At 43.7% G+C, this 16,837-nt stretch overlaps 1 protein-coding gene and 2 long non-coding RNA genes across 3 annotated transcripts; 2 read left to right on the top strand and 1 right to left on the bottom strand.

Moving 5' to 3' along the window:
* The first annotated feature begins 385 nt into the window (after positions 1 to 385).
* Positions 386 to 2,629, top strand: LOC133132296 (uncharacterized). The gene is made up of 5 exons (XR_009709110.1): positions 386 to 505; positions 777 to 876; positions 1,019 to 1,098; positions 2,181 to 2,235; positions 2,357 to 2,629. It is a non-coding gene; the product is annotated as an uncharacterized LOC133132296 (long non-coding RNA).
* A 1,414-nt stretch (positions 2,630 to 4,043) lies between these two features.
* On the bottom strand, positions 4,044 to 15,290 carry tbx16l (T-box transcription factor 16, like). Its single transcript, XM_061250204.1, has 10 exons — positions 15,066 to 15,290; positions 12,689 to 12,853; positions 12,141 to 12,303; positions 11,460 to 11,562; positions 10,351 to 10,515; positions 9,167 to 9,313; positions 8,682 to 8,752; positions 8,116 to 8,195; positions 6,664 to 6,889; positions 4,044 to 5,706 (listed from the first exon to the last, which is right to left on the bottom strand). The coding sequence occupies exons 2-10, from the start codon at positions 12,771 to 12,773 to the stop codon at positions 5,055 to 5,057; spliced, it is 1,692 nt and encodes a 563-aa protein (XP_061106188.1). The 5' UTR covers positions 12,774 to 12,853; positions 15,066 to 15,290; the 3' UTR covers positions 4,044 to 5,054.
* A 489-nt stretch (positions 15,291 to 15,779) lies between these two features.
* LOC133132683 (uncharacterized) lies at positions 15,780 to 16,761 on the top strand. Its single transcript, XR_009709161.1, has 2 exons — positions 15,780 to 15,869; positions 16,408 to 16,761. It is a non-coding gene; the product is annotated as an uncharacterized LOC133132683 (long non-coding RNA).
* Positions 16,762 to 16,837: the final 76 nt, after the last annotated feature.

Genomic DNA, 16,837 nt, shown 5'->3' on the forward strand with positions numbered 1-16,837 from the left:
CCATAATTACTCAAATCTCATGTGACGTCTTTCTGACTGCCTGCTGCTTCTGTTGCCCCCTGCAGGTGTCTCACAGATCTGCACTCAGCCAGGGCCAGCCCCAGCCATCAGAGAAAGATCAGCCTGCTGAAGACCCTGAAACAGACCATCACTGCGAACTTCAGCGACTTCTGTGGGGATGAGCAGCAGGTGAGACACATAACACACACATACATACACACAAAAGCCTATCTTCTTGGATAGACTGAGGGTGTAGTGCTGTAAGTAGCAAATGAAATTAGATGCATAATGTAGCATAGATAATTGCTCTAAAGGCTAACACCTTGAAGCCTAACACCCTCTTTTTCCCCCACCTGTAGGATGCTCATGAGTTTCTCAGTGTTCTCCTGTCCCAGCTTAAAGACGAGGGGCTTTCCACAAGGACAAGGGTGGGGCTGCACCCTGACGCAAGTACCATTGTGGAAAACTTTGAGTTTGAGCTCCTGTCCACCAGGACGTGCCTCAGGTGAGCCTCCCATGTGCAGTTTCTCCCACGCACTCAGTTAAACTGAACAGCCATCTCCATTTTGGCTCGGTTTGGAGATTTCCAACGAACACTATACAACTGACGGGTGGAGCCAAAGCAAAGATGCATAAAACGGTGGCTGACGAGTTCCATTTGAATTTGGCCAATTTGTGAAAGTCATCAAATAAAAACAGCAGGATTCATGAGTAAAATTTATTTCCATCCTCAGCCCTGCCTGTGAGTGTTAATTTTGGTGGTTCCTTCTCCATAGGTGTGGGGAGATGGTGTGTCGAACGGAGCCTTCCAACTGTCTGTCCGTGGATTTAGTCCATCAGGGCTCCATAGAAGATAGTTTGGCACTCTACTTCAAGGTAAGTATCCACCTGGGAGACTTGAAATTAAGTGTTGAATGTGTTGCTATGCTTTGTGGTGTGCGAGGTCTGTCTTGAGTGTCTTACTGTGCTTAGTGGCCTGTGAGCTCTGTGTTGAGTGTGCTACTCTGCTTTGTTGCAGGGCTTTGAGGTAGAGTGTAAGTGCCAGGGGTGCTCTGGGCAGTTGGCCTCAGTGGATCAGAGGTTCCAGTCACTGCCTCGGTAAATGCAGGCAGCCTGCCCCCCTTCCCTTTCAATCTTTCCCTCTTTCATATTGCATATCTGGCCTGGCTAAATTACTAACTTACCTTGACAAATGAAGCATTCCTCTGTGCGTCTGTGCAGCGTGCTGGTCGTGCAGCTGAAACGCTTCAGTATGAACCACCGAGGAAGCCTGGTGAAGCTGCACGACCGGCTCCGCATCTCCCCGCTGCTCAGCCTGCGGGCACACAGTCGGGCCAATGTTAGATTGCCAGGGATGCCCAAGCCTCACCTGACCCATGGGGATTGCTTTGAGACCTCCTCCCCACCAGAGGGTGCTGTTCTCGGTAATTTATGCATGAGACAGGACCAGACTGTCAGTCTCCAGTCCTGGGGTGCCAGGGTCTCCTGGTTTTTGGTGTGTTTCTGCACTTAAGCCCTTACTTAGTTATTGTTCTGCCAAAAAGGTCCACACACCTTGGTACCCTGGTCTATATTGGATGCTAGTAAAGAGGAAACCACAGAAATCTGCTGGCACAGTAACCCTGCAGAACCCCTAACTCAGCGTCAATAATCCAATGCTGAGGCATAAATGTGTATAGTCTGTGGTAGTGAAGATGAGGCAAGAGGTCTGATGGTGTTTTTGGATTTGTTTGGTTTCCCCTGAAGCTGAAAAGAAGAGATCGGCGGAGGGAAGTACACCCAGCATGATAGAGCAGGACAGCTATGCTATGGTGAGGAGAGAGAGAGGGAGAGATGAACAGGAGAATGAGGAGGTCTAGTGAATGAGTAGAACAGTAGTATTAAGTCTGCTCCTTCCTGGGACTACCCCACTAATTCTTCTTAATAATCAGTCATCAACAGGGATTTGAAACTGCCATCCTGCAGTGTTTGGGTGACCTGCTGGTCTTTTCTGTATGCCACATATTGCTTAAGGAATCTGAACACATTGTTTTCCAAAGCCTAAATCAGCCTAAGCAATATTGTTAGCGCTGAGGCATAATAATGGTGGTCTGGGATTGGGTGAAATGGGGTGGGGGGGGGGGGTTAGGGTTTGGGTGTGTACCTCTTCTGACGCCAGATCTCTACCTTATCTCTCCTAGAATGAGTATAGAATCACCAGCGTGCTCTCCCACATTGGATCGAATATGAGACACGGTGAGAAACCGAATATGAGATACACTGGCCCTATATCCTCAATCTGATCCAGAAATTATCAGTATATTAATTATCCCCTATTAAAGGCACATTGAGCAGAAAAATCTGTGTATTTCTGCAGGCCATTACATCAGTGACAGCAGCGACTGCAATGGACGCTGGCTGTCATTCGATGACGAGCGAGTGACCCCGACGGACCAGAAGTCTGTGCTGAAGCGGAGGTCAAACTCAGCCTACATGCTGTTTTACGAAATGGTTAAAATTCAGCAGATTACAAAATAGAAAAGGCTACTTGGGGCAGTCTGTCTTGCATTAAACAGCTCAATGTAATTCTAGCTTTTGTGGTCAATTATCATTTATATCAATTTTGAGTTATCCTTGAAAATATTTTTATCTGTGGGTCCATTATGTCTGTGAGTGTCTGTTTTTGTTTCTATATGAGGTTCACCATTAGTATTCGCTGTATGTCTTTTTGTCTTTGTTCTTTGTATATAATAACATAAATATAAATAATTTAGAATGCTAGTTCAAAACAATAAATATCCATAATCTACCAAACCTTGTTTCGTTTAACTTTTTCCTCAGATAAACCTGAGTTATGCCACCAGTGCTTTCATTCCAGTGGATTTATACACTCACCAAGCACTTTATTAGCTCATAGGGATTGAATGAATGGGCCTGCCCAGTCACATAGGGAATGAATGAGCCTGCCCAGTCACATAGGGAATGAATGAATTAGTCTGCCCAGTCACATAGGGATTGAATGAATGAGCCTGCCCAGTCACATAGGGAATGTATGAATGAATGAGCCTGCCCAGTCACATAGGGAATGAATGAATGACTCTGCCCATCACATAGGGACTGAATGAATTAATGACTCTGCCCAGTCACATAGGGAATGAATGAGCCTGCCCAGTCACATAGGGAATGAATGAGCCTGCCCTGTCACATAGGGAATGAATGAATTAGTCTGCCCAGTCACATAGGGATTGAATGAATGAGCCTGCTCAGTCACATAGGGAATTAATGAATGAATGAGCCCGCCCAGTCACTTAGGGAATGAATTAACCTGCCCAGTCACATAGGGAATGAATGAATGACTCTGCCCCGTCACATAGGGAATGAATGAGCCTGCCCAGTCACATAGGGAATGTATGAATGAATGAGCCTGCCCAGTCACATAGGGAATGAATGAATGACTCTGCCCATCACATAGGGACTGAATGAATTAATGACTCTGCCCAGTCACATAGGGAATGAATGAGCCTGCCCAGTCACATAGGGAATGAATGGGCCTGCCCAGTCACATAGGGAATGAATGAGCCTGCCCAGTCACATAGGGATTGAATGAATGGGCCTGCCCAGTCACATAGGGAATGAATGAATGAGCCTGCCCAGTCACATAGGGAATGAATGAAAAACTGACAGCTTGTGTGCTGCTGTTTCCGCCCCCAGTGGAAAAACGGAGGAAGCCCTGTGGTCCACAGATCACTCAGCCTACCTCATTCACTTTAGACACAGTGTCCTGGAAGTAGTGTAATAGTGACATATTTTATTATGTCACTTCCTGTCAGTCCCTGTCCTCACCCAAATGTATTCACATCGTCTAATTCTTTCATAAGTGCAAGTGCAGCCGAGCCTTTAATCCCCACAGAGGCAATTGGGGACTGAATAATAAGATTTATATAAGAAGATGGTTTATATAAGATGGTATATATAAGAGGATGGTTTATATAAGAAGATGGTTTATGAGAAGAATTATGAAAAAAAACAAAAAAACAATATGTAGCATAGATTGAACATTGGTATGTGAGCAGAAATATTTTTTATTTGCTGTCAAACATGAATGGAGTCCAATGGGACTAACACTTATGGGTGACATCATATCAACTGGCGAAACTAATAGCTCTAAGGCTGGCCCCTTGCTGTTAAGGGAAGGGAAATGGAGGCAGTCACGTTGTTTCAAAAAGTGGATTCCTGTTCAAATTCTAAGCTTTGCATAGTGAACAGGAAGCGGTACTTGTTGTGTGTGCGCAAATGGAAGTCCTTGAGGGTTATCCTACTAGTTTGCAAAAATTCTGGTGGTCGTGCATACGCAGTATTCATCTTTGAATTGTGTGGATGGCCATGACCATGAGTTCACACGCTTGACAAGCTGCACTATAAGGATGCACATATGCGTATCATACAATGTTGCAACTGAAGAGAATTATACTGCAGTCGACATGCCACACGATTGAGCCCTCAAGGCAACTGCCGAGTAAAGGATGTGGTGAGTACACGACTTTTCTGTGCCCGCTGACCGCCAGTTGTGTTTGCATTTGAAATGACAGCCGAGCATTTTACCCACTGGCACCATTTTGGAGTTTATAATAAAGCTCTTCTCACAGCCACAACCCTGGGGGGGCTGTGTTACCAAGGAAGTACTACAAAGAGGTTTCTTTCTATAACCTCAGTAGGACATGCTAAGAATCATTAGATTATATATTTTATACTTAGGATATATTTATACTGTGTATGTTTTCTCTAAGGATAAAAAAAACCTCCATAAAGTCAATGCTTACAATTAATGCTACTGGAGTACTGAAACCTTTTATAAACCTCCATTAACACCTTTCTCATCAGGCAAAGGGATACGCCTTGAGCTGTAACAAACTCAAAGAGCAAAGGAAGGGAAATCTGGTATATACACCTTAAAGTTTCCAATTTACCAAAAAAAAAAGAAAAAGAAAGAAACAGCACAATTGTACTATCAGTTGCTGGGGGTGTCTCAGGGTCTCTAACTACAAAAGCATGTCTCTCTGATACGTCTGTGGTCCTCATTTCCTGGTGAAGTCATTCATGTAGAAGTCGAGCAGGGGCATTTTGTAGGGGTAGTCCGCGGGCAACAGCGGCACTCGGGCGTCTGCGGGGCCGCTGCCCGCCTGCGCACCGGCCGCCGTGCCACTCGGGTATCCCAGCATGCCCTGCAACACCAGGGGCTCGCCGCTGTGGTCGAACGGCGACTGGTACGACTGTGCCGAGGCCTCCTTGCCCAGGAGAAGGGGCGGCCAGGTGGCCTGAGCCGGCGGGAGTTTCCCCGGACTGCCCTCTCGCCTCCCCCGAATCCTGTTGATGATGTCCGCGAGGGGGCGGGGACTGCTGGGGACGCACGGAGCGGTCATCTCCAGGCTCCGCAGGGTGCTTTCGGGGAGGTGGACCCTGCTGACTTTGGGGGGGTACGGGAGAGAGAAGTCGAACCCCGGCTGCCTCTGGAGCTCCCCCTTCGCCGCCGTGCCGGCCTCCAAGATGGCGGGAGGATGGTTGCCAGGGCGCTGCGGCTGGTTGTCAGCTCTGCTGCTCTCAGAATGCAGAGCCTGGGGCGGGTGGGGCGGGTGGAGGAGGTGGGGGAGGCCCCCGCAGCCCAGGCTCTCTGAGCACAGGCCCTGAGGAGGAGGTCGGGAGAGGCCGATGGTTTTGTAGCAGCTAGAGCTGAAAGAACAAAGAGCAAGGCTACAGACTGACAGGCTGAAAGTGCACCCTAGCCATTATGAAACCTAAACAGACACCAAAGCTTAAACATTGCAGCGAAGGGCGACATGCTAGTACTTATGGAAACAATTTATTTTACTAGCTAAACTCATTTTACTAGATATATTCCAAGCCAGCTATGAGCAGCTTGAAATTACCAGCTACAAGCTTGAACTGTTCAATGCATGTTGAGTGTAGAGCTGGCCTGAACTGGTCAACCAGCTACCTTTTTTTTTTTTTTTAAACCTAGCTTGAGCTTTTTTAATCAGCAGGACAGTGTCATGTGACATGAGCAAGCTCTAAATGCTGCTGTTTGTGATTACCTATTTGTTTGCATGTGAGAATGGGTGTTTTTTTATGTAGTCACGGTTCTAGGTAAGGTAATTGCATGCATGCATTAATTGCACATATTTTAATTTGCTTTGGTAAATGGTAAATGGCAGGCATTTATATAGCGCCTTTATCCAAAGCGCTGTACAATTGATGCTTCTCCATTCACCCATTCATACACACACTCACACACCGACAGCAATTGGGGGTTAGGTGTCTTGCTCAGGGACACTTCGACACAGCCCGGGCGGGGGATCGAACCGGCAACCCTCCGACTGCCAGACGACTGCTCTTACTGCCTGAGCCATGTCGCCCCAATGTGCTTTTTCACTTTGCATTCTCATTGTTGTCTTAGTGAAACAAAATTAGGCATAGCATAGGTCAAGAAAGCTGTTGAATGGGAATCAACATTCTGAATACAATAACTGAATACTGGATACATTAATTCTGGTGGAAAGTAGCTACTGCGGTTGGCTTAATTGCACCAGGCATGATTAAGTGACCACCGAAAAGCATTTGCATCCAAAACAATTACATATCTGACCAGTCTGGTCCAGAACAGGTCAGATCCAGAGCTGGTTCCCCTACCTGGTATAAGGTGCGGCAGGGAGCGTATCCTGGTTGCTGAGGTACTTGATGCCCTCTGTCCATTCCTCCACACCACAGGCAGTGTCTGCCGCACAGCGCTTCATGAACGCGGAGATGAAAGGGTTCGGGGCGTTCCCACTCTCCACCCGCGATGCCGAGCTGAGGGCGTCTTCTGAGCTTGAAACGGTGAGGTCCGCTCCATCGCCTGCATCAAACGCCTTCACCGCTAAAGAAGCAATTACAATAACAGCCCAAGAGGGAAAACGCAGCTTAAATTGGCTCCTTGCATTTGTGCAGCACTTTTTGCGTCATGTCTTTAAAGGCTTTGCAAGGCCAACACCTCAGGCCCACTTTCAGCTGGTGGTGGCCAGAACATTTGCCATTTCAGCAGCAGAGACAGGGATTGTTCAGTTGCTTTGACCTGAACAGAATACTATTTGACTGACAAATTTTCATGAATTTACCCAGGGCCCAGGTTGCCACTTCTGCTTTGTGTGAAATGTACAATCCATTGGCTTCAGAAAGTTGTGGAAATGTGTCTCATTCAAAAGAGCCACTCCAAGCAGCCTGACACTTAGGACAGCAGTAATTGGTAAGGAGTGCCCTCTACTGGCTGACCAAAATCCACCTTTTCCCCATCTGAGGAATAACTACCCAGGTCAAATCCACAATACATTATGTATATAGCACCTAGCATAGGATAAATAAACATGAATAAAACATGATAACAAATGACAAAATGGAACTAGACAAAAGCCAGTCTGAATAGATGGATGTGAACTGACCGTGCCTTGTATGTGATGACAAGAATCTTAAACTCAACTCTAAATCTGACAGGGAGCCAGAGCAAAGATGGGCAAGATATGACACCTAATAGGACCTGATCAGAAGCCTAAATGCAGCATTCTGGACCACTTGTAGGTGGTCAAGGGATGACTTGCTGAGAAAAATGTAAAAAGGGAATTACAATCATCTAGAATAATCCAAACAAACAAATGGATAATCATCTCCAACACGGGTTGTGACACAATAGGCTTGAGTTTGGCAATGTTCCTGAACTGGTAAAAACAGACCAACAATTTAATATGCTGATCAAAGCTCAAAGCCTGGTCAAAAATAACACCTAGATTTGTACGGCCAGGCCAAACAGACGAAGAAAGGGAACCAATACACTGTTTAACCTTTGCTAGAAAATAATCCAATTTTGCCCGATATTATGTTTACATAACCCTGAAGAAGTAATTCCATTTGTATCCATCCTATCTGCTGATTTTCCATCAGCAGAGGAAATAATACCAAATATGGTATGCTTTCCAGCATGCTCAGTTGTTCCATGTTCAGCAGTAGTAATGAGGAACTAAAGGTTACCTGTGAGTGTTCTGCAATGCGCCTGTACAGCAAATACATTCAATTAATGGTTGGAGCCCCATATTTAAACAAAATGAGCAGTACCTGTCTGGCTTTTGGGTCCTGATTCAGGTGAACTATCTGCTGGCTGTTTCCTGGAGTTCTGGAATGGCCTCTCCCTCTGCCTGCAATCAATCAATCAATCAATAAATGAATAAACATTTCAGCTGCAATGTCAAAAATCTATACAGGCTTCTACCACACAGCAATATCGCCTAAAATATTCCACCTTCAAATGTGAGATTCAATGTGTCATTTGCAATGTATGAATACAATTTTATACACAAAAGGGAATAAATAATAATGTATTGTTGAGATATCCACCATATTCTCACTTAAATTATATACTTTCCAGTTTACCATCTAGTTGAACTGATCTAAAACAGAGAGCTTATACAGAATCCCACTCTTTGTCACACAGGATGGTTTTTTAATCTAATGTGAAGAAACTCAATGGCTTGAATTAAGATCAGTAATCAGTAGAACAGAATGTGACCTCTTCAAACAGAACAAATTGTGTCATACTGATTACTCCAAAACAGCGAAAGAACTTCCTCACTTTAAACCACTCATCCTTACAGAAATTAAGCAAACTTCCAGGTGTCTGTTACCTTTTACTGTTTAGCCCATGATCACGAAAGCCTTTTGCAAATGGGTTGTTGTCTATCTTAAGTTTTGTTATCTGAAATGCAAACAAAAGAGAATTTGACAGGTGCTCTCAATGAAGCAAAATCATTATAACTTAATAATGCTTAACTGCCAATGCTAACACGATAAGATGAATATGCTGGAAATTAGTAATAGCAATGATGTTATTATGTTTAAGTATAAAGCCTACAAAGTATGAACACACAACAAAGTTTAAACCATTGCTTTATTTGCCACCAGATGGCAGAAGCGATAAGAGAATAGCTTTAGCTCGAACCTATCCCTATTAACTACACTGAAAACCTGTGTCTGAAGCTAAATGCTGAACCCAAATATGAACATATATTTTGCTACCAAACATTCCCGATGGGCACACAGTCTTATTTGAACTCCAGCCCTCTGGCTATATCAGTCAGTTGCATGTGGGTCAAAAGGTAGCGGGCAGTACCTGGGGGTTCTGGTAGGCGGTTGCGGCGATGAACGCGGCCTCGGGAAAGGTGAAACGCAGGTAACCTCTGGAGAGTGGGCTGCAGGGGTCAGGGGTCGGGAGGATGTGCAGGCGGGGCTGATACTTGTGCATGGAGTGCAGAATCACCTGAAACACGGGACGCGGGGGCATCAGTTCCCTGTGGCGTGGGAGAGGAGGAGCGCAGTCGACGCGCTCCCCTGACCGCCTGTGAGTGGGCCGTGCCTTTGAGCCCGAGCTGAGAGTACACGGGTCACAGCTGGCTGGGGGAGCCAGGGCTCTGCAGCAACATTTTATTTGTACTCTTTTTTTGTTTATTTTATTGTATTTTATTCATAATTGTCATTGCCTTCTGAGGCAATGAAATGTGTCCTCTGCATTTATTTAACCTGTCCTAATTAGCAGTGGGCAGCCACAGTGCAGTGCCTGGGGACCAACTCCAGAGCTGAGGCCAGTGCTTTGGTCAAGGGCAACGACAGGAGCACACCGAGGGTTGGCACACGTCAATTTGCTCCTAAAATGGGAGCACTGTACAACCCTCTGGGTCGTCAGGTTTTTTCAGTTATAAAGACATTGCTTGTATGCTGTACACCAAGCCAGGCAGCGAGTGAGAGTTTTGTATCACCATTCTGGGTGAGCCCACTCTTTCACCTCACAACGAGTGTACGTACCAACACACGGAGCTCAGAAACAGGCCTGTAATTTTGTGGATATTTCTCGGGTAACAAAATATTAGGGATCAGTGTCCCCCTCGCCAGACCTGCTCCTGTTCTCCCCAACCAGACTAATCACGCTCAATTCTCTTTGCCCTTTTTCCCCTGCGGTCTCTATGGTATAATGCTGATATACTGGTTTAATCCAAATCTCAGTCCCTTCAGCTCAATGCACATTAAAAGACATTGGGCTATGTTAGGCAATGTGGGCCAAAATGAGTCTATGTAGTAGGGCATTGGCATTTAGCTCTCTCATAAAAGCCCTGTAGCATGTCTTGGTGTGAGAGGGAGGCAGAAGTGGGAAGTAGATTTAGCTGCATGTTACATTCATTCTATGTAGCTGAAAAGAATATCTGGTTTGGTTCATGTTGGTGCACACGGTCCTATGGTCTGTAAATGTGATCTCACAAGGTGAGTGTGTGACTGTGCAGTGTGTGGACCCTTCAGACTAACCAGGCCGTTGGTGTTGAGGGTGTTGTTGGTGAGCTTGAGTTTGTGGAAGGAGACCGGGTACTGCATCCACCTCTCCCCAAGAGCAGGGGAGTCCGGGTGGATGAAGAAGCGGTTGGGGAGGTGGGGTTCCGTCACGCCGTTCACCTCCCATCTGTCCTTGGTCCACTGCAGGAGAGGCTCAATGTCAGTTATCGCTTCGAACACACATATAAACATCCGTCTGTCCCTGTCTAACCTATGCACCTCGGCGGGCCCGATGAGTTTAGAATTACGTTTTTCTCCACACTTTTCAATTCAACATTTCATTCACTGCCGCATACAAAGCAACAGTTGCGGGCTCCAAATTGACTCAGTGAGCATATTAGGTATTTATTAGACCAATTTTTTAGATGAAGTCTTCTGCTGCTGTAGTCCATTTAGAGGTTTGACGTGTTGTGTGTTCAGCGATACTCTTCTGCATGCCACTGTTGCATGTTTGCTGTACTGTCACCCTCCTGCCAGCTTTGACCAGTCTTGCTCTTCGACCTCTCTCATTAACATGTTTCTGCCTGCAGAACTGCAGCTCACTGGATGTTTTTTGTTTTTGCACCATTCCCTGCAAAATCTAGAGACTGTTGTGTGTGCAAATCCCAAGGGTTCACCAGTTTCTGAGATACTAAAACCACCCTGTCTGGCACCAACAATCATTCCACGGTCAAAGTCACTGAACCTCTTGAGCACATCTGCATGCTTTTAATTTCTGCCACATGATTGGCTGATTAACAAGCTGGTGTAGAGGTCAGCCTAATAAGGTGCTCAGTGAGTGTATATAACAGCTGAATAGACTCAGAGCAGGTCATAAGTAGGTCATAGACTATGCAAGAAAGAAGAAAAATTGCCCTCAATTAGGTTGAAATTGGAAATCTATTCCACTAAGCAACATAAGATAATAACTTTTAACAAGTATTAGTGACAAAGTCATCCATGCAATATATGATGCCTATTTCACGGCAAAGCTTTTTATCTGTACTGTTTTTGGTAAATTAATGGCTTATTGCCAGTTTAAAAACATAGTCCACAGATGCAGTCTGATCCCGCTTTATGTGGAAGATTATGTCCTTATACATCACCTTGTATTTATTGTCATCAAAAGGCACCATGTCCATCATCAGCACGTACTTGGTCTTGGGGTTCAGTCCAGTGACGCTGACTTTGCAAGCGGGAAACATCCGCCTGAAAAGCAACACAAAATGTCACACTAGACCTCAGCATAAAGCACATCGACTTCCACAATGCGAATTGAATTTTTTAAATCCAGTTACACCTAGGAAGCTACGTGGGTAGGCATATAACAGGATGTAAGCGTAGACTAAGTGGTGTTATTTAGCCTACTCTCAGTTTTATGACGACGGATACTGCTTTCAAGCTATATCATTTACAGTAGCAAATCACACATTTGAATTATATCCGAACAGCACACATTTTTTGGAATCCATCACTTCTTAAGAGCTGTACCCTATTACTTTGTTGAAGCATATCGTCGACGAACTTGTTTGCCAACGCATCATTATAATGCTTTTTGCATCTCAATTTTAAGCACTATGCCTTGAAATAGAATATCAACGTGTAAAAAAAGGAAAATCATTATGACGCACATAGGTCAGTAAAGCCATAAAAGAAGATTTACTTGGTTTTCCATTCAGGTCTTCAACAAAGCCAGGTTTTATGTGCATAATGGATTTTGTGACCGTTTCATATTGACATTTATTACATTTTAGAATGGTAGAATGTTTAACTCAAGTGAAACGTACCTGCCAGCTTTTGTGATTATCATCTCCGTTCCTATGTCTCGGAATCTGTCCCATAGTTCGCGGCCCTGTAGCGACACCCGTGTCTGCTGAGCGCAAATTTCGGCCTGCGCTTCTGCTTTCATAGCATCCCGACATTGACTCCTGAGAACTGCATCTTTCCATTCTGCGGACCGAAAGGAAATTTCCGTGAGTCAACTTATGGATTACGCGATAGGTTTAGGCCTACTCTCAGCAATTTCACCGGAATCATGGCGGTAATGGAATCACATCGTTACTTCTATCACCTCCTTCCCCCCACCAGAGGAAAAAAAAGAGCATCCGATATTTTATTGTACCCAGTGGAAAAATACATATCCGCATTACGGCTGTGGCCTCTACCACATTATTACTGTAGGAGCAGGAGCACTGCCACTGAGCAAAGAGGCCGTCAGGTCAAGCCATGAATAGCAATGGGAAAAAAATTCATTAAAATGACTCCTGCATAGGCTATGATCTAATCAATAAACAATAAATATTAGCTATTTTCAACTGTCATGAAAAAAGCATACCTGGGGGGCAGGAGGTGTAGCTGTTCTGCTGAGGGTTGAGGGGCAAGGAGTAGTCACAGAATGGCCTCTCTTCATGCAGAAACATGGCCTTGGAGCTAGCTGTGCCAATCCCAGTCTAAGGAACTTCAGATGCTGATGCTGTTGTTACTGGTACTCACTGAGTATCTGATTGGATGGATAAAATGTCATGCCTTCTATCTTGTACATGCAAGATCGTGGTGGTGGCTGTGTGGGGGGGGGGGGGGGGTGACAGCTGGAGGCGGGATACAACAACAACAACTTTCGCTTCCTTTGATCTCTCTTCCCGTCTCTCACAGTTTGGGATTGGCGCTCGAGTAGTGGCCACATCAGAGACGCCGGGCTACTCCACTTCAAAACCCCTCTCACAGGCGCTAATCACCTGAGCAGTTGTCCTGCCATTACTACAGGAAGCCAGCAGGCCCCGGGTCCTTTATTGATAGAGTTCACATGCTGCCTAGACACAAGGCAATGGTGTGTAAATGGAGTGTATATGGAGTGTATTAACTGTTTGCATGACATTTTCTCAAGAACTTTCACTTGCCTTCCCTGTAGTAGAGGTAGGTAGGCATAGCTTTATTGTTTTAAAATAAATGTTGCATTCAGTAAATGGATCAGGGTTTGCTTGAATGTTCAACCAAATTACTGGAGCATTTGTGCATAATGTATTTTTCCAAATGTACAAGTATATGCACTGCGTTACATTTCAATGCATTTCACTCAGAGAATGTTTTTTCCCCACTAAGCATAATTAGGTAGTCAGTTAGCTTTTGCAACTTTGTCTGAGGTTTGGGATATAGGCTCTGTATTTGAGACATTCCCTGCTCAGTATAATCCATATAAATTGTTTAATAGTTAAAAAAAAACAACTCTGCTTAATTTTTACAAACTGCATTTCCAGTCAAATGCAAATATCAAAGTGAAGACTAGTTGTAAAGTGAAGAGTCTTTGCATTCGACGTGGCAATGTAAAATAAAGAGTAGGCTTCCTACAAACAGGGACACTGGGATTTTGTAAATGTTAGTTTTCAATAAAGAGGAACACAACAGCTCCTGTGCAGCGCAATGAGTATTTGTGTAAAGTGCTGTGGTTTTCTATCCACTGTGAAATGTCTGTAAATTTACATTTAATTGGCCCATTAAGAGACAGGGGCTTTCACTTCCATTAACTGCAGCTTTAAAACACACTCACACACATTCCACAGTGCTGAGCTGGTTTACCAGAGAAATTTCACTGAAGCAATGCCAATTTAGCAATTTTATTTCTGCAAAGCACAGCAAGAGGGTTTAAAAAAATAATAATAATAATATATATATATATATATATATATATATATATATATATATATATATATATATATATAGATGCCATTTCCTTAGTTCTGTTGAATGTTTATATAATCAATGTTTTTAGGGACATTAACCAATAAACAGCATTTGGTGTCATTCCAAAGACAGCAAACCACTCATAAAGGAGAGAATATCATTAGTAATATGTATAATCTACCATAGTTATTATATAATCATGCATGCATATTATCTGATATGTATAACAGCATTTTCTTTTCTTTTTTACAAAAAGCCAAAATACACTACTGTGTCCATCGTCAGTATTAATGCTGATCTTCATGTGCAATAGCAACAGGATTACAGTTTTTTTAATGTAGAGGGCTGCCCATTTTTAATAAATAAATCTAATACAGTTCTGGTATGCTTTTCCTAAGAAAAGACTAACTTTCATTTGAAGTATCAAACAAAAACCTGAAATGTATTTCCATAAGTGATAAAAAGCTGTATGCTGCTGTGAGGTTGCAGCCGTGAGATAGGCCACTTCTCACATTATCTGTGGGTCCAACCCAAACACCCAAGTCCCCACCCATATGCAGGATCTGGTTCCTTTGGCAACAAGATGGTCTCCTCTGTTAATTGGTATACCGTCTATGAATTGTGTGTGTGTGTGTGTGCCAATTTGTTCCTATTGCAATAGTCGCCATTATGAACATAGTCCATATTACAATACCAAAGAGCCCCTTGAAATGCATTCTGTTTATACAGGGTATGAATATTCAGTTCATGACTGCCAATAACCAGTAAGCGTTTCTTAATTATTGCCGTCATTTTGCTGTGAAGCAGATCATACCAGCAATAGTCATAGCTCCACAGAGCAGTTTTTATTTTTTTAAAACAGATTCATCGCAGCCTGTTTATATTCCATTCTCTGGAGGGTTTTGGTGGTTTGAGATGAGGTTATCGTTAAATGCACTTGAAAATATGGACAAAATCATTGTGTACCAAGAGCTAAATAAGTGAAGCACAGTCTCTTGATCACATATTCATTGGTCTCTTCATTGCCTCTTTACCTTCTGTAATGCAGACCACAGTGCCGATTGTCCACAGGTCAGACTGAAGGTTTTTGAAGGAACGGTTCATCCTCAGGCAGCACTTTAGATTGAACAAATGAGACATGGGAAGATTGTAGTTCATCGAATGTGCTCACAGCCTATGAGAATATTTGAAATACTTAAGCTGGACAGTATTTTTAGAAGCCACTTCTCTCCACGCGCTTCTGCCCAGCAGAGTCCTTTCATGGACGTCTGGCTAAATTATTCAGTGTACAGCGCTAGTCTTTATAACATGCATTGGTCTAACCCCACCCTGTAGTCATACTTCAAAGAGGGGCTCCTTGTATATTGCATGTTAGCCAAGGCAGATCTGTGTCATATCCTGAAATTGCCGATACAGGTTAAAAACAGCAGAAAAATCATTTGAAACCGATTGCTGTTGCTACTATAACCTATCACAACATAGGACTACCTATCACGACATACAACTCCTTGAAGGAGAAGCCCAACATATACCGTCTGAAAATTTGGGGAGCAGAGGGTGCAGGGGGACACCACGTAGCATGAAAAAACGTGATGTTGTGCAACTGCTTAGCCTCAGATATTGGGAAGGCTTATCATTGGTCAGAAACAGGCCAAAGGAAAGTAAATGGGATGCCGAGGTCATCGCAGTATGCAAATGAGGCAACACCGTTAAAAGGAGGACTGGGAGGGTCATGCAATCTGTCGAGGGACCGCGAACAGCATGGAGACACGGCACAATAAAAAGGTGTAATTAAGCCATTCATTAACACTTGCTTCAAGAGGACCACAGACACAAAGGTGAGCACTTAAACCAGTCAATATAACTTCTAAAGCTGTCAAAGGCTTCATTTGAGACTCCTAATTGTGTGTAAGAATGTTATGTCCAAGTTTTTTTGTAATAAGAAGTAGAAGAGAAAGTAAGATTTCCTGGAAGCACGGAGGCAAACCACAAATGACTCAACTAAAACTGCACTTTTCAGGGGAATCCACTGTCACTGCAGTTATACAGGCAGACCATATACATTACTAGCAATAGTGATAGCAGAGGACAGATATAGATAATTAATGGGAAAAGCACTACACAGTAAACGTTACTTACAAGGGCAAGCTCTTTAAGCCAAGTTTCATTTTATTTTTCTTTAAAAAATATTATTTATAGGGTTTTTCATACACATAATCCCAAAGCGATAATCCAAGTTTGTCATGCATGGCTTGCGTTCAAGTTCCAGAATGGTCAGATTACTTTGCTTTTTCAGGGTATCAATTCCACCGTGGACAATCGTGAATTTGCATAACATTAAAATCGACAGTTTGCACACAATTTCTCTTGTCACAGGATGAATCAGGTACCTGGGCCTTTCAAGACCATTCTGTGTTGTACCCTGGACAGGATATCACTGTATACTGTGAGTTCATTACTAAGACACTACAGTATAAATGATGTACTATCCAGGGTCACATTCCCCCATCGGAGCGAGCACTATACCACACCAGCAGAGGCCTCACAGAGAGGGGCGGTGAAACCGTTACCATTACTGAGTTTTTAGCAATGGTAAGGGTTAAACAGCCCCTTCTCCCTCTCATCTGAACCTGCAGAAGTAGGGAAGTACTCAAGATGGATGACACAACTTTAACTGGTCTAAGGAACAATGCTTCAATTGGGTCAAAAATAAACATCTAAAGCTATAAATCACGGTGTTCTGACACTCCATAGTTGAAATTATAATAACTACACACATTTATTAGTCATAAAAAGTTGTATTTGA

The sequence above is a fragment of the Conger conger genome, chromosome 7 (genome assembly GCF_963514075.1).
Source record: "Conger conger chromosome 7, fConCon1.1, whole genome shotgun sequence".
Lineage (NCBI taxonomy): Eukaryota > Metazoa > Chordata > Actinopteri > Anguilliformes > Congridae > Conger > Conger conger.